Source organism: Puma concolor, chromosome D2 (genome assembly GCF_028749965.1).
Source record: "Puma concolor isolate L17-30 chromosome D2, mPumCon1.1.hap2, whole genome shotgun sequence".
NCBI lineage: Eukaryota > Metazoa > Chordata > Mammalia > Carnivora > Felidae > Puma > Puma concolor.
Window position 1 is genome coordinate 33,746,660 of NC_141677.1, and position 23,798 is coordinate 33,770,457.

Sequence of the window (23,798 nt, forward strand, 5' to 3'; positions counted from 1 at the left end):
ACAAATCCCACAACTCTCCTTATATATGAAGAATCCTAAATTATATACCAAAGCTTTTACATATAAATTTTCTTCAGAGAAATAACACTAAACAGAAAAATAATCCCAATTGGGGGAGGGGAGACCCAGAACCATTAGTCATTTCTGCCCAGTGTCAGCCTTCACACTACAATGTGAGCAGAATTATGTAGTTTCTGGAGCTATAACCTATTCAGGTTCTCCAGGCAGCCTGAGAAATCCCCTGTTGCTATAAGCCCTCAGAATGTTCCACCAAACACAGTTTTGAATTACTGTTTTTCATTACTGATGTGCTTTCTACCAGACCCTGCTGTGAGATAAAATGGAATTATAGCAGCATTACCAGCTATAGAATGACTGAGAGATATACAAGGTTTTAATATACTTCTTGAACTCACAGTGAGACATCTTTGAATCTTAATGCAAGAGAGGAAAGAGTAAAAAAATAAGGCACAGTTTATCTGCAGATCACACAAATGAAAAATACCTTGTTGATGTCTGTGAGCAGCTAAATCCTACATTAAATACTCAGGCTCAGAGAATTGAAGCACAGGGATGATCATGATAATGTCTGTAGTGAAATAACATTTCTTATAAATTGATCAGCACAAAAGAAGGTGATTTCAGAAAACGCTCTTCTAAAAGGTAAGTTCAGTTTCCTTGGAGAGTCAAGGGTAAGGTCAAGGACGAGCACGCTACCAAATAAAGAGAAAAGAAACCAAGTATTTGAAAGGGAGAAGAGTTCAAGAAAGGGTGAGGGAAGGATAGGATGAGACCTGGGAGTAGAAAGGTCATCTGCTGTATCTAAAATGTGACCTTCACAACAATGTTTAAAAATGAAAACTGGTGAGCCTGGGTGGCTCAATTGGTTAAGCATCTGACTCTTGGTTTCAGCTCAGGTTATGATCTCACAGTTTGTGAGCTCAAGCTGTGTTGGGCTCTGGGCTGACAGTGTGGAGCTTGCTTGGGATTCTCTCTCCCTCTCTCTCTGCCCCTCCCCTGCTCGCAGGCTCTCTCTCAAAAATAAATAAGTAAACATTTTTTTAAAATGAAAATTAGTATCTGTGGTAGGCAGAATTCTAAGAATGGCCTTCAATGACTCTCAGCCTCATATAACCCCCTCTCCTCCTCTGACTGGGGGGTGGAACTTGTGGATGTGATGAGACATCATTGCTATAATTATACTATGTTACATGGCACAGCTGACCTTAAGATAGGGAGATTATCCCAATGCACCTGACCTATACACATGAGCTCCTTAAAAAAGGCAGAGGGTTCTCTGATGACAAAAGTCAGAGATTTGAAACACAAGAGGAATTTAATAGAAGCTAGCCCAGGAAATGGGGCCCTCAGGCCTACAGCCACAGAGAAGTGAATTCTGCCAATAACCTGAACACATTTGGAAACAGATTCTTACCCAGGGCCTCCAAATAAAAGACCAGTTTGGGGGGGTCATCTGGGTGGCTCAGGTGGTTAAGCATCCAACTACTGATTTCGGCTCAGGTCATGATCTCATGGTTCATGAGATTGAGCCACACATCAGGCTCTGTGCTGACAGTGCAGAGCCTGCTTGGGATTCTCTTTCTCCCTCTCTCTCTGCCCTTCCCCCACTTGTGATCTCTCGTTCTCTTAAAATAAATAAACTTATGGGGTGCCTGGGTGGCTCAGTCGGTTAAGTGCCTGACTCTTGATTTCAGCTCAGATCATGATCTCACAGTTCGTGAGTTTGAGCCCCATATTGGGCTCTGTGCTGAGTCCTGCTTGGGATTCTCTGTCTCTCCCTCACTCTCTGCCCCTCCCCTGCTCACTCTCTCTCTCTCAAAATAAATAAATAAACATTAAAAAAAAAAAAAAGACCAGTTTGGCCAACACTTTGATCTCAGGCATGTAAGACCCTAAGCAGGAAACCCACTGAACCCACCAGGTCGTCTGATCTACAGAACTACTACAGGACTGTGAGATGACAGATAGGTGTGTTTTCAGCTGCCAAGATTGACGTAATTTACTATGCAGCAACAGAAACTAATACACTAAATAGGGTACAAATATAAACTAATAAACTCATAGTTCATAGTACCTTTCACCACCCCCCCCAGAGATCCCAAAAGGACTTGATATATTTGACATAGGCTACACAGGAGGATAAATTCACCTTTTAAAAATAATATTAATATTTGATAATAATGTTAATAAATTACTTTAAAAAGATCCTTCCATCCTGATTCAGGATGAAAGAGGGACATCCCTAATGAACAAAAGTTCTTCTTTTTTAAACAATTAGGGAATAAGAGGGGCACCTGAGTGGCTCAGTTGGTTGAGCATCTGACTTCAGCTCAGGTCATAATCTTGTAGTTCACGAGTTTGAGTCCCACATCGGGCTCACTGTTGTCAGCATAAAGCTCGCTTGGGATCCTCTGTCCCCTTCTCTCTGTCCCTGTCCTGCTTGCACTCTCTCTCCCGAAAAAATAATAAATAAATAAACATTAAAAAAATTCACTTACAAAACCAAAACAATTAGGGAATAAGAGATGATTTGAAGTTGAAAAACCCAAGCACAACTAGGAAGGCTTTGCTCTTCTTTTTTCTAAATCCTCAAATACTATGTATATTACTATCCAATTTTAGTAAAGGCTGGTCTCATTGAAATACTTGCTCAGGGCACCTGGCTGGCTTAGTCAATGGCGTGTGACACTCTTAAATCTCAGTGTTGCCAGTTCAAGCCCCACGTTGGATGCAGAGATTACTTAAAAATAAAATCTTAAAAAAATAAAAATAAAAATAAAACACTCACTGAAAGACTGGTGAAACTGGTTAACAGACAAGCAGTCATCAAATATCTTCAATTTCTTTATTTTTTCAATATATTTTTTTATATTTTATAAGTAATCTCTATGCCTAATGTGGGACTCGAACTCCTGACCCTGAGATCGAGAGTAACACGTTCCACCAACTGAGCCAGCCAATTTCAGTTTCAACACCACTCACATAATTTCCTGCAGTGACTCCCAGAACTAACCTCCTGTATTTGTTATATTGCACTGTATGAATTAGAGTAGTTACTAGGTCGCACACAACCCTGTATCATTCACTCTACATTAGGATGGTAGCACCCACTAACTGCAATATCTTGGGCAAGTTACCCTCCCTAAATTTCCATTTCTTCATCAGTTAAATGGGATACTAATACCTATCACACAGGGATAGACTGCAGATTAAACAAAATAAACACAGGAACACTATCCAGCACACTGCAAGAGCTCAACAATTACTTGTTATTTTATATGTCACTCAATGTTGAATAAGTGAATAAAAATAGTGGTAAACCCAGCCCTATTTATAATATTACAAACTATTAGAAGCATTGTTCCTAACAGCCCAAAAGTGGAAACAACCCAAATGTTCAAGTGATGAATACAGGAACAAAATGTGGTATATACCCATACAATGGACTATTTTTCAGCCACAGAAAAAATGAAGTAGTGCTACATGATAAACCATGGATAAACCTTGGAAACTTTATAAGTGAAAGATGCCAGACACAGAAAGCTACGTACCATATGATTTCATTTACATGAAATATTCAAAATAGACAAATCCATGGTGAAAGTAAATGAGTGGTTGTCAGAGTTTGGGAGGAGGAGGCAATGGGGAGTAACAGCTTAATGGATAGGGATTTCTTTTGGGGGGCAATGGAAATATTATGGAATTAAGACAGTGGCGATGGTAGCACAATGTAGTGAATATATCACTGAACTGTGCACTTTAAAAATGGGAATTTTAGGGGCGCCTGGGTGGCGCAGTCGGTTAAGCGGCCGACTTCAGCCAGGTCACGATCTCGCGGTCCGGGAGTTCGAGCCCCGCGTCAGGCTCTGGGCTGATGGCTCAGAGCCTGGAGCCTGTTTCCGATTCTGTGTCTCCCTCTCTCTCTGCCCCTCTCCCGTTCATGCTCTGTCTCTCTCTGTCCCAAAAATAAAATAAATAAACGTTGAAAAAAAAAAATTAAAAAAAAATAAAATAAAAATGGGAATTTTATGTTACATGAATATCTCAATTTCAAAATATATGAGAATATCTCCTTTAGCCCACGGAAAATTAACTCCCATAGCACTTGTCCTTCTGCCATCAATAACTATAAAAACGAGATAAAATATAAAACAAATGTTTCTAGACATTAGATTAACAGATGGTCCTGAACGGTGACACCTACGTTAGGAGAAAAAAGCAAACTGAACCCCATCCTGGCTTTTTGAGTGGAGACAATTTCCAGACAGTGGCACAGAGTGGGAAACCCAGAGTCCAGTGATCCCAATGAGTTGAAGTGACAAAAAGTGGAATTCAGGGAATGAATGCCAAGGCAAATAAAATTTGAAGGGCCAAGTGTGAAAGAGGAGGAAGCTAAGTTTAAAAAAGATGGGAAGGGGGGAGCTCAAGAGATCTGCATAAAGTCTCTTCGAGACTCTGGCTGAACAAAAATCTGCACAAGGTGAAATCTGCAGAGGGTGAAATCCACAAGACAAGAACAGAAGCTGTAAGCCAAACAATACCCAAAGCTCAAAGAGCAGGTAAACACTCAAGTTCTCACCAGCCAGAGGGGACAGACGATTCTTGAATACACAGAGCATTAAACAGAGATACCAGAAAGGATACACCTAAGTACGTAGTGAGGCTAAATTAGCCCTAGAGTAAAGAATACTTTATTCTGTCCTTAAGGGGCTTAAAACCAAGCTTTGGGAGTACCCGGGTGGCTCAGTTGGTTAAGCGTCCGACTTCGCTCAGGTCATGATCTCGCAGTTTGTGGGTTTGAGCCCTGCGTCAGGCTCTGTGCTGACAGCTCAGAGCCCGGACCTGCTTCAGATTCTGTGTCTCCCTCTCTCTCTGCCCCTCCCCTACTTGTGCTCTCTTTCTCATTCAAAAATGAATAAAACATTTAAAAAATTTTTTAAATAATAATAATAATAATAATAATAATAATAATAACAAGCTTTGGAATGATTATGCTGATCCACAAATAACTGTCTTCCTGAACAAAATTTTAAGACTCTCTAAAGAGAAAAAAAATTGCTCTTAATGAAGTAAATTCACAATGTTCAGCATCCAATAAAAAATTACCATACATGCAAGCAGAAAAATGTGACCCATAAGTATGTAAAAAATCGGTCCACAGAAATAGATCTAGAATGCTATCATACTAATGGTATTGGTGGACAATGAGTTTCAAATAGCTATTATAAATATGCTCAATAGTTCAAGGAAAACCTAAAGATACTGAGAAAAGGGTGTTTTAAAAAAAGAAACAGGGGGCGACTGGGTGGCTCAGTCAGTTAAGCATCCGACTTCGGCTCAGGTCATGATCTCACGGTTTATGAGTTCGAGCCCCGCGTCAGGCTCTGTGCCGACAGCTCAGAGCCTGGAGCCTGCTTCAGATTCTGTGTCTCCCTCTCTCTCTGCCCCTCCCCTGCTCATGCTCTGTCTCTGTCTCAAAAATAAATAAAACAAATTAAAAAAAAAAAAAGAAACATAACTTCAACAGGTAAAAAATAAGAGCAAAAATGAAAATTCCATTGAATGGGATTAATAACAGATTAGAAACTTGAAAAAAAAATCAGTGAACTTGAAGACATAACTACAGGAACTATCCAAACTAAAGCAAAGGGGGGGGGGGGGAAGTATGGAAGCAAAATGAACAGAACTTCAGTAACCTGTGCACCAGTATCAACTGATCTAATATATACGTAATCAGAGTTCCAGAAGGAGAAGAGGAAAATAATAATGCCTGAAAATTATCCAAACATGGAGCAACATCAGCACAACAGCATCTAATAAAATCCAAGCCCTCATTCCCCCATGAAAATACCAAATAAACAACAACAGACAGACCAATGTAGCTTTGGGAAAACTCTAGAAACTAATTACAAAGCAGCAACAACCAAGCAAATGCCTAACCCTAATCAAGAGAAAGCTGTACTCAAAATGGTAGGAAATTTCAAGTTTTCTCTCCACCCTTTGCCAGACTCCTTCCTCAGGGGAACACAACAGGTCAGGAGGAAGCCACTCAATTTCCACTCGTTCATGAGGGCTGAAGGAAGAGTGAAAGTAGCCTGCAGTGTTCTGGCTTGTTAGGTGGCTGTCTGAAGAACTGGTTTCTGTCCTGCCTGACTTGGAGTGCTGCTGGGAACAGTGGCATAGTCTGGACAACATGCTGGAGGCCATAAGTAATGCTGAATTCTGCCTATGAAGCAAGAGAGCTGCAGGAGAAAGCAGACCTACAGGTATCTGGGGGCAAGAGATTATAGGCAAAGGAATACAACAGAACTACAAAAGGCTCCAAAAAAAAAAAAAAAAAAAAAAAAAGCAGTGGTGAAATCTTAGAGAAATTAAGGCACTTAACAGCAGCCATGTATATGGCTTGGCACATACACAGGCCAAGGAAGACACATCCCCAGAAAAGATTTGAGAGGACCCCGAAACAAATCTGAGACAATTTAAGCAGCAAAATAATTAAGCACAATAGTAAATTATAAGCACTTGGAAAAAACTGAAATTCATGAAACCATACCAATAATAGATAAATTTAAAAGTAAAGAGAGAAGGAAGGTGTCCACTTGTATGAGAATGTAGAAAGCTGAATACCAAATACAGAGTAAGTACTAGAGTTAGAAAATTACCATTTTGAAATCATCATGGTCAAGACCGGATCAAGTAAAAATCATCAATGGCTGCTAAGTCCAGGGGAAATGTTGATGAGGAGAAGAGAATCTGCATGACCTTAGAATATCTCCCTACAGACTTATTAGTTGTAAGGGAGATACAATATAGTTATTATACTTAGGAGAAATCGGGCAAATCTTGACTGGATATAACATCACTTATGAAAAACAGATGAACATTTTATGCCCCCGATGTGATATTTTCATAAGAATACAATATCACCTATGCAATACTCTGATTGAGAAAGTATAGGGGCACACCTGGGTGGCTCAGTCAGTTGGGCGTCTGACTTAGGCTCAGGTCATGATCTTGCAATCAATGAGTTTGAGCCCCACATCAGGCTCTGTGCTGATAGCTCAGAGCCTGGAGCCTGTTTCAGATTCTGTCTCCCTCTCTCTCTGTCCCTCCCCCGCTGATGCTGTCTCTCTCTCTCTCTCTCTCTCTCTCTCTCAAAAATAAATAAACATTTTTTTAAAAAAGTATAACATCAAGCTAACCATGAGGAAACACAGGACAAATGCAAAAAGAATGCTGTTTTTAAGGCTTATTTTTCTTTATCTGAGAAAGTGCAAGCACATGCAAGTACAAGAGAGGGGAAGAGGGAGAGAGAGAGAATCCTAAGCAGGCTCCATGCTCAGGGTGGAGCCTGAGGCGGGGCTTGATCCCACAACCCTGGGATCAAGTCCTGAGCCGAGGGGTGCCTGGGTGGCTCAGTCGGTTAAGCAACTGACTTCGGCTCAGGTCATGATCTCATGGTTCGTGGGTTCAAGCCCCACGTCGGGCTCTGTGCTGACAGCTCAGAGCCTGGAGCCTGCTTCGGATTCTGTGTCTCCCTCTCTCTCTGTTCCTCCCTTGCTCATTCTCTGTCTCTCAAAAATAAATAAACATTAAAAAAATAAAAAAAAGTAAAAAAAGACCTGAGCCGAAATCAAGAGATGGACACTCAACCAACTGAGTTACCTAGGTGTCTCAAGAATGCTCTGTTTTTAAAAGAATGTTGGAAAGGACTGTATTCTTCCAACATGTCAATAACATAAAAGTCAGAAAGGCTATGAAATGCTCCAGCTAAAAGAGGTTAGAAAAGGCCCTTCACCCCTGAGGCTGAAGGAAGGCAGCTCTTCAGAGCCAGCAGGGAGTTATACAGAACATCGGTTCTCTCTTCCAGAGAGCACCTGCTGCACGAGGGATAAAAGGAGCAAAATAAGACAAATAATAGTCAAGGGAAGAAATGCAACTATTAGGGTAAGGCCAGAGAGCAAAAGGAACAATGAGAACGAAGGTTACTTTGCAAGATTGGGGAGAGGAACATATTGGCCAAGTAGATGGCGGGCGAGACTCTTGGAGGTCTATGCACAACTCAAGCCAGTTTTCCAGTAAGTCTTAATCCTGAATGCTACAGCAACAAAGAATGGTCTTCAAGTCTCAACCCAGAAACAGGACTAGAAACTCGGTGGAATTGGCATTACTGACTTTCCCAGTACACAAAACTAAACCATAACTTGAAGACCTTCCCTAAGAGGAGTGGTCACGGTATCTGTATCCCAGATTGAAGGAACAGGGAAGGCCCAGGGAACTTCAACAAACAAATCAAGGCACACGTGGTAGAAGGTCCAAACACTCTACCACTACAAGCAAGGAGAAGCTTTGTAGAGGACTGACCAGTGGGATAGAGTGGCCAAAACGCAACAACAGAGTGCATGCAACATACATCAAAAACACTTCCTAAAGTGACAACCCTGGACAGTGTATGATCCCCTTTTTAATAGAGTAGTACTCACAGGTGCAGGACACATAACAAGCTATTAAAACACGCAAAAGACAGAAACTTAGCCAAAATGACAAAATGGAAGCATTCTCCCCAAAAGAAAATTCAGGAAAAATTACAGCCAGAGAATTGCTCAAAACAGAACAGAAGTTAAACATAAAAACTAAATGCAATTCCTGACCTTACCCTGGAACTTGTATTGGAAAGTTTATAAAGGATCGATCATATTAGAGCATATGAGTATTTGTTATACTATTTCTTTTCCCAATTTTTATAAATTTTAAATTATTTCCAATTAAAAATAAAAAAGCAACTAAACATCTTACACATAGAGGAACAAAGAATTTTAACAGATTTCTTATCAGAATCTACATAAGCCAGAAGACTATGGAATAATGTCTTTATGGTGCTGAGAGAAAAAAACTATCAACTTAGAATCCTATAGCCAGTAAAAATTATCTTTCAAAAAAGATGACCTAAATAATTTTTCAGACAAATAACAGCTGAGAGAAAGTGTTTCCAGAAGACTTGAACTATAAGAAATCTTACAGGAAGTTGTTTATATAGAGAAGCAAAATTAATGACAATGAGACAAAGTCAGAAGGAAAGAGATGATGTATTGTAAGGTTCCTCACTGTACATAAAGTAGTGTAATATTATCTGGAGGTGATGAATTAAGGACGTACATTGTATACCTTAGAGCATTTGCTTAAAAAATGAACAGGTATAGCTAATAAGCCAATAGAGCTGATAAAATTAAAAATTTTAAACACCTGGGGTGCCTGGCTGGCTCAGTCAAAAGAAGTGTGCAACTCTTGATCTCAGGGTCATGGGTTTGAGCCTCATGTTGGGTGTAGAGACTGTTAAAAAACAAACTCTAAAAGAAAAAAAGTAGCTGTTTAAAAATAAAATAGGGGTGCCTGGATGGCTCAGTCAGTTAAGTGTCCGACTTCATCTCAGGCCACAATCTCATGGCTTGTGAGTCCAAGTCCCGCACTGGGCTCTGTGCTGACAGCTAAGAGCCTGGAGTCGACTTCAAATTCTGTGTCTCCCTTTCTCTCTGCTCCTCCCCTACTCGTACTCTGTCTCTTTAAAATGAATAAATGCGGGGCGCCTGGGTGGCGCAGTCGGTTAAGCGTCCGACTTCAGCCAGGTCACGATCTCGCGGTCCCTGAGTTCGAGCCCCGCGTTGGGCTCTGGGCTGATGGCTCAGAGCCTGGAGCCTGTTTCCGATTCTGTGTCTCCCTCTCTCTCTGCCCCTCCCCCGTTCATGCTCTGTCTCTCTCTGTCCCAAAAATAAATAAATGTTGAAAAAAAAAATTTAAAAAATAAAAATAAAAAAATAAAATGAATAAATGCTAAAAAAAAATTTTAATAAAATAAAATTTTTAAACACCCTCAATTCAAAAATTGTAGGAAAAACTTGACCAATGAAAAGACAGGATAAAAAATTGCAAAATGGTAGATCTAAAGCCATCCATATCTATAATTACATTAAAAGTAAATGGTCTAGGGACACCTGGGTGACTTGGTCGGTTAAGCATCCAACTTTTGGTTTCAGCTTAGGTCATGATCTCACAGTTTGTGAAACTGAGCCCTGTGTCGGGCTCTGCGCTGACAGCACGGGGTCTGCTTGGGAATCTCTCTCTCTGCTCCTCCCTACCACCACCCCCCCGCCTGCCCCTGTCTCTGCCCCTCCCCTGTCCACACACTCTCTCTCTCAAAATAAATAAACATTTATTTAAAAGAATGTCCCCTCTCACATTTTCTATTCAGCACAATACTGGAGGCCCTAGCAATGTAATAAGTAAAAGAAGTAATAGACACGTAGATTAAAATGGAAGAAGTAGGGGTGCCTGGGTGGTGCAATTGGTTAAGCATCCAACTCTTGATCTCGGCTCAGGTCATGATCTCACAGGTTTGTGAGTTCACGCCCCACATTGGACTGTGTGCTGATGGTGCAGAGCCTGCTTGGGATTGTGTCTCTCCTTCTCTCTGCCGCCCAACCCCCCCACCCCGTACACATGCCCTCTCTCTCCAAATAAACTTAAAAAAATTTTTTTTTAATTTTTTTAAAAATGGAAGAAGTAAAACTATCTTTATTCACAGATGGTATGATTATATACATAGAAAATTCTTTTTTTACATTTTTAAAAATGTTTATTTCTGAGAGAGAGCGAGCAAGTGAGCATGAGCAGGGGAGGGGCAGAGAGAGAGAAAGAGAGACACAGAATCCAAAGCGGGCTCCAGGCTCTGAGCTGTCAGCACAGAGCCTGATGCGGAGCTCGAACTCATGAACTGTGAGATCATGACCTGAGCCGAAGTCAGATGCTCAACCAACGGAGACACCTGGGCGCCCCTATACATAGAAAAAAAAATTTTTTTTTTAAGTTTTTTTTTTTTTTTTAACGTTTATTTATTTTTGAAACAGAGAGAGACAGAGCATGAACAGGGGAGGGGCAGAGAGAGAGGAAGACACAGAATCTGAAACAGGCTCCAGGCTCTGAGCTGTCAGCACAGAGCCCGACGCGGGGCTCGAACTCACGGACCGTGAGATCGTGACCTGAGCCAAAGTCGGACACTTAACCGACCAAGCCACCCAGGCGCCCCACAGAGAAAATTTTAAGGAAACAACAAAGTAATTTGGTGTGAACTGAATTGTGTCCCCCTAAAATTCACATTGTTGAAGTCCTAATTCCCAGTAACTCATAATGTGACTATACTTGTAACTACAGCCTTTAAAAAGGTAATTAAGGTAAAATGAGGTCATACAGGTATGCCCTAATCCAATATGATGGTGTTCTTATAAAAAGAGGAGACTAGGGCACAAACACACAGTGAAGACCATGTGAAAACATCAAAAGAAAACAGCCATCTACAAGCCAAGTAGAGAAGCCTTATAAGAAACCAGCCCTGGGGCACCTGGTTGGCTCAGTCTCCAAAGTGTCTGACTTTGGATCAAGTCATGATCTGTTGGTTTGTGAGGTCGAGCTCCGCATCTCTTTCTCTCTCTCCCAAAATAAATAATAAATAAACTTTAGGGGAAAAAAAACAGAAGAAGAAGAAGAAAAAACCAGCCTTTTTAATACCTTGATCTCAGACTTCCAGTTTCCACTATGAAAAAATAAATTTGTATTGTGTAAGCTATCCAGTGTGTGGTATTTTGTAAGAGAAGCCCTAGCAAACTAATACACAATTACAAGAATTGATAGATGAATTTAGCAAGGTCACAGGATACATACACAGTCTAACATACAAAAATCAGCTGTATTTCTTTTTGTTTTAACTGTTTATTTATTTTTGAGAGACAGTATGCCAGCAGGAAGAGGTAAAGAAAGAGGGGGACAGAGGATATGAAACAGTCTCTGCCCTGACAGCAACGAACCGATGTGGGGCTTGAATTCATAAACCATGAGATCGTGACCTGAACTACAGTGTGATGCTCAACCAACTGAGCCACCCAGGTGCCCCTCAACTATATTTCTATACAGTAATAATACACAAGTGCAACCGAAATTAAAAGATACCATTTCCAATAGCATCACAAAATATGGAAAACTTAGGACAATTTTAATACAAGTAGCATAAAATTGGGAAACGAAATTAAAAAGCAGTTTTGTTTATAGTAGCATCAAAAACATAAACACTAGGAATAAAATTTAATAAGATGTATGTGCAACCTGTACAATGAAAACTATAAAATATTACTAAGAGAAACTGAAAAAGACCTAAACAATAAATATATACTATGTTTATTGACTAAAAGATTCAATACTATTAAAATATTAATTCTCCCCAAAATGATCTATAGACTCAACACAATTCCAGTCAAAATCCCAGCAGGCATTTTTATACCAATCAACAAGATGATTCTAAAACTTACATGAAAATCAAGGGGCATCTGGCTGGCTCAGTCAGTAGGGCATGCAACTCTTGATCTTGGGGTTGCGAGTTCGAGCTTCACAATGGGGGTAGAGATTACTCAAAAAACTAAAATTTAATTTAAAAAATAGTAAAATCTATATGGAAATCCAAGTATTATAAATGGAAAAAAATCTTTAAAAAGAGCAAAATTGGAGAAGTTACATTATCTAATCAGAAGACTTATAAAGCTATAGTAATCAAGATTGTATAACATTGGTGCAAAGATACACATGTAGATAAATACACAGAATAGAGTCCAGAAACAGACTCAAACACGAAAGATCATTTGATTTTCAACAAAGGTAGCAAGGCCATTCAATGGGAAAAGGATGGTCTTTTCAACAAATGGCACTTGAACTAGACATCTATATGGTAAAAAATGAACCTGAATCCTTATCTCCCGCCACACACAAAAATTAACTTCAAATGAATTACTGACCTAAACATTAAAGTTAAAACATACAACATAGTTTTACAGTTTGTAGTTTACAAAAGAAAACTTTGACATCTTAAAAAGGCAGAGATTTTTCAGAGGCAACACAAAAAGTACAGACCATAAAAAAAAATTGGATTCCATCAAATTAAAAATTTCTGCTTTTTACGGGGCACCTGGGTCGCTCAGTTGGTTGAGCATCCGGCTTCGGCTCAGGTCATGATCTCACGGTTTGTGGGTTTGAGCCCCGCGTCGGGCTCTGTGCTGACAGCTCGGCGACTGGGGCCTGTTTTGGATTCTGTGTCTCTCTCTCTCTCTGCTCCTCCCCTGCTCGTGCTCTGTCTCTCTCTCTCTCTCTCTCAAAAATAAATAAACATTAAAAAAAATTATAAAAAAAAAAAAGAAAAAGAGAAAATTTTTCTTTTAAAGTCTATTTTTATTTATTTAAAAAGTTTTTTTTTAGTATTTTATTTATTTTTGAGAGAGAGACAGGAGTGCGAGTGGGGGAGGGGCAGAGAGAGAGGAAGACAGAATCGGAAGCAGGCTCCAGGCTCTGAGCTGTCAGCACAGAGCCCGACATGGGGCACGAGCCCACGAACAATGAGACCATAACCTGAGCCAAAGTTGGACCATAATGCCGGAGCCACCCAGGCACCCCTCTGTATCTTGTTTTTGATGGTTGTCACACTGCAGTATGTGTGTGTCAAAACGGGGACATTACACTGTAAGTAAATTATAACTCAATAAAGTTGACATCTAACATAGAAGTTGGTATCTAACATAGAAAAAAAACTATCAAAAAATTAAACTTTATGTTCCTTTAGCCCACATATTCTACTTCTTAAGAATTTACCCCAAAATGTATTCCAAAGAAATCATGAGCCAAGAACATAAAGATGCATGTACAAAAATGTTCATTATAGCATTATTTAATAGAAATAATTTCCTTTAATGTTCCATTAAAGGAGGACTGCTTAAATAAGTTGGGGTACATTCATAAAATACTTTATGGTAATTGAAAACACTAATTAGATTTATATGTATTTACCTGGAACATCCTGTTAAATCAAAAGGTGGGTACAAAACAGTGAATACTGGGGTACTTGGGTGGCTCAGTTGGGTGAGTGTCTGGCTCTTGATCTCAGCTCAGGTCATGATCTCATGGTTCATGAGACTGAACCCTGCATCGGGCAGTGCAGAGCCTGCTTGGGATTCTCTCTCTCTGCCCTACCCATTTGCTCGCTCTTGTTCTATCTCAAAATAAACAAACTTTAGAAAAAAAAAAAACACAGCAAGTATGACAAATTTTATTTTAATAAGTATGATAAATTTTATTTTAATAAATGTATATAATACATATGTAAATTCAAAAAATTTATGTGCCAACTTTATACCAAGAGGTACCATCTTTTTCCTAAAAATAAGAGAATGTTGAGCCCATTCTTATTTTGGAGCTAAGACATGATCAGAGATATCAAATGAGTTTCAGAGGAACCAAAACAAGACTGAACGCCAGCCTTTCATGAAACTTCTGTCTCAATGAATAGGTATGTGCTCTTCAAAGCTACCAGAAAGGGGTGGGGGGGGGGGCACCTGCCTGGCTCAGTAGGTAAAACACCCAACTCCTGATCTCAGGGTTTTAAGTTCCAGCCCCACGCTGGATGCAGAGATTACTTAAGAATAAAATCTGGAAAACAAAACAAAACAAAACAACCTACTAGAAGGAAATTCATCTAAGTTAGGGTAGTAAGTGCAGATCACTACTAGAAAATGCCTATAGGCTCTTACAGCCATCAGCCTGTTGTTCTAACATCAGAATGAAAACCACTAAAAATTTCATATAATAGGTAGATAATGGTCACTTACTACTTATTTACTCTTTTATGCTGTACTTACTCCCCTGCTGTTATCAGAACCTGATTTAAAAGCAGGAAGAAAGCAATGTCACTATGGAGTCTCCCTGAAAGCAGGAAGAAAGTACTCTGACCTGATTAAGGCCAGCATGACATCCACAGTGGCCAATCCTATTCTAGTTGAATTAAAGCAGTCATTCTCCAATATTTGTTCCCTGTCAGCCCATGTCAGGAACCACAAGAAAAGGGAGAAAGTGTACACACACACACAGACAAAAAGGCTTACTTATTACAAGCTGCTTATTGCACACCAAACATTTGTAACTTTTCAAAACAATATAAATCACTGAGCTTCAATAAGTTGGTATTTATAAGGTAAAATAATTTCAAAACTTACCAGCCCACACTGAAACTTCAGTGTTCCTGATCTCCTAACCCACCCTCCAACGAGAATGAAATCATCTTGCTATGAAATGCTAAAGGGAAAAAAAGACATTCTGACGGCTTACTAATTTTATATGCACACTATATACATATATATATGTGTATATATATATAGTACATACATATATATACTGCATCCATATATAGTATTTAATCTATAAATGTGCCCTTGTTCAAGCACATAAATGCCAGTTAATCACTTAAAAATGGTTATATAATTCCACACTGTCTACTCATATTTTCCAGTCTGAATCTACTCACCTTTCTAGCCTCCTTAAAAAATTTTTTTAGGGGTGCCTGGGAGGATCAGTCAGTTAAGTGTCTGACTTAGGCTCAGGTCACGATCTTGCAGTTCATGGGTTTGAGCCCCACGTTGGGCTCTGTGCTGACAACTCAGAGCCTGGATCTGAAGCTCAGAGCCTGGAGCCTCCTTTGGATTCTGTGTGTGTGTGTCTTCTCTCTGCCCCTCCCCCACTCATGCTCTGTCCCTCTCCCTCTCTCTCTCTCTCTCAAAAATAAACATTAAAAACATTAAAAGCAAAATATTTTTAATGCTTATTTATTTTAGAGAGAGAGAGAAAGAGACAGAGACAGAGTGCAAGCAGGAGAGTTACAGAGAGGGAAACAGAATCTGAAGCAGGCTCCAGGCTCAGAGCAGAGCCTGATGTGGGGCTTGAACTTATGAACAGCAAGATCATGACCTGAGCAGAAGTTGGATACCTAACCAACTGAGCCACCCAGCCACCCCTAGCCTCCTTTAAAAAAAAAATTTTGGGGGGCGCCGGGTGGCTTGGTTGGTTAAGCGTCCAAATCTTGGTTTTGGTTTAGGTCATGATCTCATGGTTCATGGGATCAAGCCCCAAATCGGGCTCTGCACTGACAATTCAGAGCCTGCTTGGGATTCTCTCTCTCTCTCTCTGCCCCTCCCCTACTTGTGAAATAAACTTAAAAAATTTTTTTAATTAAAAAATAATTTTTTTTTAATTTCAATAGAGTTGACATACAATGTTACATTAGTCTAGGTATGCAACACAATGATTCAACTTCTCTATACATTATGTCATGCTGTAGTCTCCTTCTTAAATAATCAATTTTAGGGTTTTTGGGTGGGTCAGTTGGTTAAGCATTTGACTTTGGCCCAGGTCATGATCTCACAGTTCATGAATTCTAGCCCTATATCAGGCTCTCTGCTGTTAGCACAGAACCCACTTCAGATCCTTTGTCCCCTTCTCTGTCCTCTCCCGCTCACATGCATTCTCTGTCTCAAAAATAAACATTTAGAAGTGTCTGAGTGGCTCAGATGGTTGATTTTGGCTCAAGTCATGATCTCATAGTTCGTAAGTTTGAGCCCTGCATTAGGCTCTTCTCTGAAAACACGGAGCCTGCTTGGGATTCTCTCTCTCCCTCCCCTGCTCCCCCTTCTCCCCACCTCTCAAAAACAAATAAAAAGGGGCACCTGAGTGGCTCAGTCGGTTACGTGTCCGACTTTGGCTCAAGTCATGATCTCATGGTTTGTGAGTTAGAGCCCTGCATCAGGCGCTGTGCTGACAGCTCAGAGCCTGGAGTGTGCTTTGGATTCTGTGTCTCCCTCACTCTGCCCCTCTCCCAGTCACACACGCTCTCTCTCAAAAATAAACATTAAAAAAAATTTTAATTTCATTTTAAATGAACATTAAAAGATAAATTTTTAAAAATGATCAATTTTAGCAATTCTTACTCCCTGTCCCACACAAGTACTTGGATTCTAATACTTCTACATCTGCGTATCTATATCTTGCTATATTCTAACACTGAAGACCTAGCTGAGCAATAGAATAGGATAGGAGAAAGCAAAGGAAAGGAAAGGAAAAGGGGGAAAAGAAAAATAAAAGGAATAGGGGGAAGGAGAAATCTTATAAAACTTTTTCACCCAGAACATTTTCATTAACCCTGCACACAGCTATTAAAGACAGCCCTCATCTTTTCTTAATACTCCAAGGAATACAAATAACTTTAACCTAAACAGCCATAAAATAGGAGTAGTAGCTACCATTTATTACATGCTTGTTATGTATCAAGCACCGTGCTGAGTACTTTATGTTACATTTAATCCTTCCTGCAACTCTCCAAAGCAAGCTGTAAAAATCTGGAGAGGTTCACTTGCCAAAGTCTACACATATAAGGAACCCAGAATCAGATCCAGGTTCATCTGTTTCGAGAACCAAAGATACTAACCACTGTTCTATTTCATTCCGTATGCTTTTATTCCTCTCTTTAGTACAAGATTGAGAAAACATAGCATGGACATCCATGTGCATAAAAATGAACCTTGACCTAAATGTCACACCTAATACAAAAATTAACTGGATCATAGATCTAAATATAAATAAGCAAAATTACAAAAATGCTAAGAGAAAATCTTGGTTATTTGGGGTTAAGCAAAGAGTTCTTAGACATGACATTAAAAGTATGATCCAGGGGCGCCTGGGTGGTGCAGTCGGTTAAGCGTCCGACTTCAGCCAGGTCACGATCTCGCGGTCCGTGAGTTCGAGCCCTGCGTCGGGCTCTGGGCTGATGGCTCAGAGCCTGGAGCCTGTTTCCGATTCTGTGTCTCCCTCTCTCTCTGCCCCTCCCCCGTTCATGCTCTGTCTCTCTCTGTCCCAAAAATAAATAAACGTTTAAAAAAAAAAAAAGTATGATCCAGAGGCTTCTGGCTGGCTCAGTCAGAAGAGCATGTGACTCTTTTTTTTTTTTTTTTAATTTTTTTTTTCAAGGTTTATTTATTTTTGGGACAGAGAGAGACAGAGCATGAACGGGGGAGGGGCAGAGAGAGAGGGAGACACAGAATCGGAAACAGGCTCCAGGCTCTGAGCCATCAGCCCAGAGCCCGACGCGGGGCTCGAACTCACGGACCGCAAGATCGTGACCTGGCTGAAGTCGGATGCTTAACCGACTGCGCCACCCAGGCGCCCCGAGCATGTGACTCTTGATCTCAGGGTTGTGAGGTCAAGCCCCATACTGGGTATAGAGATTACTTAAAAATAAAATATTAATTAAAAATCTAAGGCTGCCTGGGTAGGTCAGTTGGTTAAGCATCCGACTCTTGATTTCTGTTCAGGTTCTGATCCCAAGGACGTGAGATCAAGCCCCTTGTCAGAGCCTGCTGGGGATTCTCTCTCTTTCCCTCTTTCTCTGTCCCTCTCCTCCCCAGTGCACACGCACATGCATGCACACCCACTCTCTCTCAAAATAAATAAACATTTAAAAAAAAATTGGAGCACCTGGGTGGCTCAGTTGGCTAAGCATCCAAATCTTGGTTTCAGTCTAGGTCATGATCTTGCTGTTTCATGGGTTTGGGCCCCAGGCTGGCAGCCTGGAACCTGCTTGGGATTCTCTCCTCTCTCTCCCTCTATGTGCCCCTCCTCCACTCACACTGTCTCTGTCTCTCTCAAATAAATAAGCTTAAAAAAATCCATACAAGTCCCAAAAAAGTCCATTTTACTGCATCATAAATTTTTTAAGTTTACTTATTTATTTTGAGAGAGAGAGAGAGAGAGCACCAGAAGGGGCTGGGGGGGGGGGGGTGGAGCCTGAGAGAGAGGACGAGAAAGAGAATCTCAAGCAGGTTCCATGCTGTCAGCGCACAGCCTGATGTGGGGCCTGAACCCACGAAATTGCAAGATCATGACCTGAGCCGAAAAAAAGAGTCAGATGCTTAACCAACTGAGCCATCCAGGCGCCCCATTTACTGCATTATAATTTTTAAGGTAAAATAAGATTTTTAAATTCTTCTCTAGATAACTGGTTAACTAAATAGGGATTTTAAAAAATTAGAGTTTTACCTCATTATGTATCAAAATATATTCCAAATAAACTAAAAAGTTACACGCAAATTATGAAGTAATACTCATCCTCTTAATATATATGAAGCTCTTACAAATAAATTAAAAAATGAACACTCTTGGGGCACCTGGGTGGTTCAGTCGGTTGGGTGTCCAACTCTTGATTCCTGCTCAGGTCATGATCTCACAGTTCATGGGATGAAGCCCCACATCATGGGGCTCTGTGCTGGTAGCATAGGGCCTGCGGGGGATTCTCTCTCTCTCTCTCTCTCTCTCTGCCCCTCCCCTGCTTGTGCTCCCTCTCTGTCTCTCAAATAAATAAATAGGGGCGCCTGGGTGGCTCAGTTGGTTAAGCATCTGACTTCAGCTCAGGTTGTGATCTCTTGGTTCATGAGTTTGAGCCCTGCATCAGGCTTTCTACTGTCAGTGCAGAGACAGCTTCCGATCCTCCATCTCCCTCTCTCTCTGTCCCTTCCCCGTGCTCACTCAGTCTCTCTCAAAAATAAATAAACATTTAAAAATAAACAAATAAGCATTTTAAAAAAATGAACACCCTCAAAGATAAACAGGCCAAGACATAAAGAAACAAGAATTAAATACATGAAAAAGTCTTATCTGTACTTAGATCAATGGAACAGAGTAGAGAACCCAGAAATGGACTCATAAACGTATGGCCAACTAATCTTTGACAAAGCAGGAAAGAATACCCAATGGAATAAAGACAGTCTCTTCAGCAAGTGGTGCTGGGAAAATTAGACAGCAACATGCAGAAGAATGAACCTGGACCACTTTCTCACACCATACACAAAAATAAACTCAAAATGGATGAAAGACCTAAATGTAAGGCAGGAAGCCATCAAAATCCTCGAGGAGAAAGCAGGCAAAAACCTCTTTGATCTTGCCTGCAGCAACTTCTTACTCAACATGTCTCTGGAGGCAAGGGAAACAAAAGCAAAAATGAACTACTGGGACCTCATCAAAATAAAAAGCTTCTGCACAGTGAGGAAAACAATCAGCAAAATTAAAAGGCAACCGACAGAATGGGAGAAGATATTTGCAAACAACATATCAGATAAAGGGTTAGTATCCAAAATCTATAAAGAACTTATCAAACTCAACACCCAAAAAACAAATAATCCAGTGAAGAAATGGGCAAAAGACCTGAAGAGACACTTCTCCAAAGAAGACATCCAGATGGCCAACCGACACATGAAAAAATGCTCAACATCACTCATCATCAGGGAAATACAAATCAAAACCACAATGAGACACCACCTCACGCCTGTCAGAATGGCTAACATTAACAACTCAGGCAGCAACAGATGTTGGTGAGGATGCAGAGAAAGAGAATCTCTTTTGCATTGTTGGTGGGAATGCAAGCTGGTGCAGCCACTCTGGAAAACAGTATGGAGGTTCCTCAAAAAACTAAAAACAGAACTACCCTACGACCCAGCAATTGCACTACTAGGCATTTATCCAAGGGATACAGGTGTGCTGTTTCAAAAGGACACATGCACCCCCACGTTTATAGCAGCACTATCAACAATAGCCAAAGTATGGAAAGAGCCCAAATGTCCACCGATGGATGAATGGATAAAGAAGATGTGGTATATACATACAATGGAGTATTGCTTGACAATCAAAAAGAATGAAATCTTGCCATTTGCAACTACGTGGATGGAACTGGAGGTTATTATGCTAAGTGAAATTAGTCAGAGAAAGACAAAAATCATATGACTTCACTCATATGAGGACTTTAAGAAACAAAACAGATGAACATAAGGGAAGGGAAACAAAAATCATATAAAAACAGGGAGGGGGACAAAACAGAAGAGACTCATAAATATGGAGAACAAACTGAGGGTTACTAGAGGGGTTGTGGGGGGGGGGTGCGCTAACTGGGTAAGAGGCACTAAAGGAATCTACTCCTGAAATCATTGTTGCACTAGATGCTAACTAATTTGGATGTAAAATTTAAAAAATAAAATTAAAAAAAAAGCCTTATCTCACCAATAATCAAATAAATGAACAATCAAGCAGTAAACTAATATTTTTTGGCAACTGGATTACAAAAAAAAAAAAAGAACCTTAAAAGAATGGTAACACCAATATTGGCAAGGATGAGAAAAGGAAACTCAAGAAAACTAGTTTGACATATAGTGTTATAACATTTCCTAAAGGTAATTTGGAGACATATATATCAAAACCCTCACTCTTTCTCTCTCTCAAAAGTAAATAAACATTAAAAAAGAAAAAAAAGGGGGAGGAGTGCTTGGGTAGCTCAGTCAGTTAGGCATCTGATTTGGGCTCAGGTCATGATCTCAGCACTCGTGAGTTCAAGCCCCACGTTGAGCTCTGTGCTGACAGCTCGGAGCCTGAAGCCTGCTTCGGATTCTGTGTCTTGGTCTCTCTCTGCCCCTCCCCCACTCGTTCTCTGTCTCTCAAAAGTAAATACACATTAAAAAAAAAAATTATACACACAAAGACTCTTTTCCATTTCCAAGAATTTACTAAGAAATTACTTAGACTAGCACAGAAAAATGTATGCAAGAAGAGTCATAACATCATTATTTATAATGAAAAATAGAAATTTTAAAAGATAGAATAAATTATTATATATCTAGGTAATAGAATAATAAAAGCAGCCATTAAAAATCAAGTTATCTGGGGGCGCCTGGGTGGCTCAGTTGGTTGGGCATCCGACTTCGGCTCAGGTCATGATCTCACAGTTTGTGAGTTTGAGCCCCGTGTTGGGCTCTGCACTGACAGCTCAGAGCCTGGAGCCTGCTTCCGATTCTGTGTCTCCCTCTCTCTCTGCCCCTCCCCTGCTCGTGCTCTGTCTCTCTCTCTCAAAAATAAACAAACATTAAAAAATTAAAAAAAAAAATCAAGTTATCTGAACTGTTATTGAAATGAAATTATGTTTTTTAGTCATCACTGCTAGAATTTCCTTCCTGTCTCCAAAGCAAAAGTAAAGGTTTTTGTTCAATGACAAAACAATGATAATGGTATAGTGCAAAATTGCAAAGAAAGCAGGATATAAAATCATACACAAACCAAATTCTAATTTTTAAACATTTGTTTTTGTGCCACAATATTATCTCTCAGTGGTGAGATTATGGGTGACACTTTATTCATCTTTTCTTTATTTTCTAAACTTTCTAGAAAAAACATGTATTATAAAAAAAAAAAGAAAAAAATATTTATTAATGTTCGTAAGTTTTTTTAAACCAATGTTTCTTTAAATTGCCCAAAATTAGGGGCGCCTGGGTGGCGCAGTCGGTTAAGCGTCCGACTTCAGCCAGGTCACGATCTCGCGGTCCGGGAGTTCGAGCCCCGCGTCAGGCTCTGGGCTGATGGCTCAGAGCCTGGAGCCTGTTTCCGATTCTGTGTCTCCCTCTCTCTCTGCCCCTCCCCCGTTCATGCTCTGTCTCTCTCTGTCCCAAAAATAAATAAACGTTGAAAAAAAAAAAAAATTAAAAAAAAAAAAAAATTGCCCAAAATTATATCCAAAAGGAGGTTTAAAATTTGTTTTCTAATCTAGATTCTCTGCTCTTATCCTGGTCACAAGCATTTCACTGTTATATAAGAGGACAATTCTATATGCAAATTTCTTCTAGTTACTAACCCCAAATAAGCCACTACCACCCAGGGCAGAAGATCTACAGATAATGGTACTTCATTAATATTTCCATACACAAGGTGCAGAACAGTATATATTTTAGAATGATCCTTTTATGTCTTGAAATTTTTAAAGAATAGTTCAGTAACACACAGAGGCTTATGTGCTGATATGTCTATATCTTTTTTTCAGTTCAGAATCAAAAGAAATCAGAAATGGTTACCTTTTTTGGTGGGAGAAGAAATTTATACCTTTCTACTGCTTGAATTATGAACAATCTTTGCACCCTTTCTTTTTAACTTTTTGTTTTGTTTTGTTTGCTGCTTACCATGGAGCACTTCTCCAGTACTTCCTCTTGGAACTTCAGGAATCGCTCCTGAACCTCAACTTCATTGAGGAAAAAGGCAAGGAAGTGAGTGAAGGGCTGCTTTCTTCTAAAAGTGAGCAAAAGAACATCGATCCGAGTTCGGGCTGAAATAACACCACTTCGATGCTGTCCAGTGATTACTGCAAGCAAAAAAAAAAAAAAAAAAAAAGGAGGGATATTTAACATGACCATCAGATGCTTGTAAAATAAGTGACCTTGATACTCTCATCTCTGGAGAGCTAAAACAGTCCCGAATGTGCACATAATTTCTGAACAAGGGACAGTATCAAGGGTAGGAAAGTTACCAATGAATTCAATCTAAGCAGAATGAGGTTTAAAAACAAAGCAGTGTCTGGGTGGCTCAGTTGCTTGGGCGTCCAACTTCCGCTCAGGTCATGATCTCGCAGTTCACGAGCTCTAGCCCTGTGTTGGGCTTTGTGCTGACAGCTCAGAGCCTGGAGCCTGCTTCAGACTCTATGTCTCCCTCTCTCTCTGCCCCTCCCCTGCTCACATTCTGTCTCTCTCTCTCAAAAATAAATAAACCTTAAAAAAAATTTAAAAACAGAATATCCTGGGGCGCCTGGGTAGCTCAGACAGTTGAACATCTAACTCTTGATTTTGGCTCTGGTCATGATACTAGGGAGCGGGATTGAGCCCCACATTGGCTTCACATTGCATAGAGCCTGCTTCAGATTCTCTCTCTCCCTCTGCCCCTCTCCCCCGTTCACACTCTCTTTCTCTCTAAAAGAAAAAATAAAAATAAAAACAAAAACAGAGTATCCTTAAGACCACCTGATGAAGTAGGAAAATGAGTTTAAAAAGCTACACAGCCAACCCTTATAT

The 23,798-nt window shown here is 40.1% G+C and overlaps 1 protein-coding gene across 6 annotated transcripts in view; it reads right to left on the reverse strand.

The window, feature by feature from the left end:
• ASCC1 (activating signal cointegrator 1 complex subunit 1) overlaps positions 1-23,798 on the reverse strand; it is a 110,939-nt gene that overhangs the window by 70,832 nt on the left and 16,309 nt on the right. For all 6 annotated transcript variants that reach the window (XM_025918277.2, XM_086679950.1, XM_086679948.1 and 3 more), the window contains exon 5: positions 22,917-23,095. In XM_025918277.2, coding sequence (XP_025774062.1) covers positions 22,917-23,095 — 179 coding nt within the window. The remainder of the gene's footprint in view (positions 1-22,916; positions 23,096-23,798) is intronic.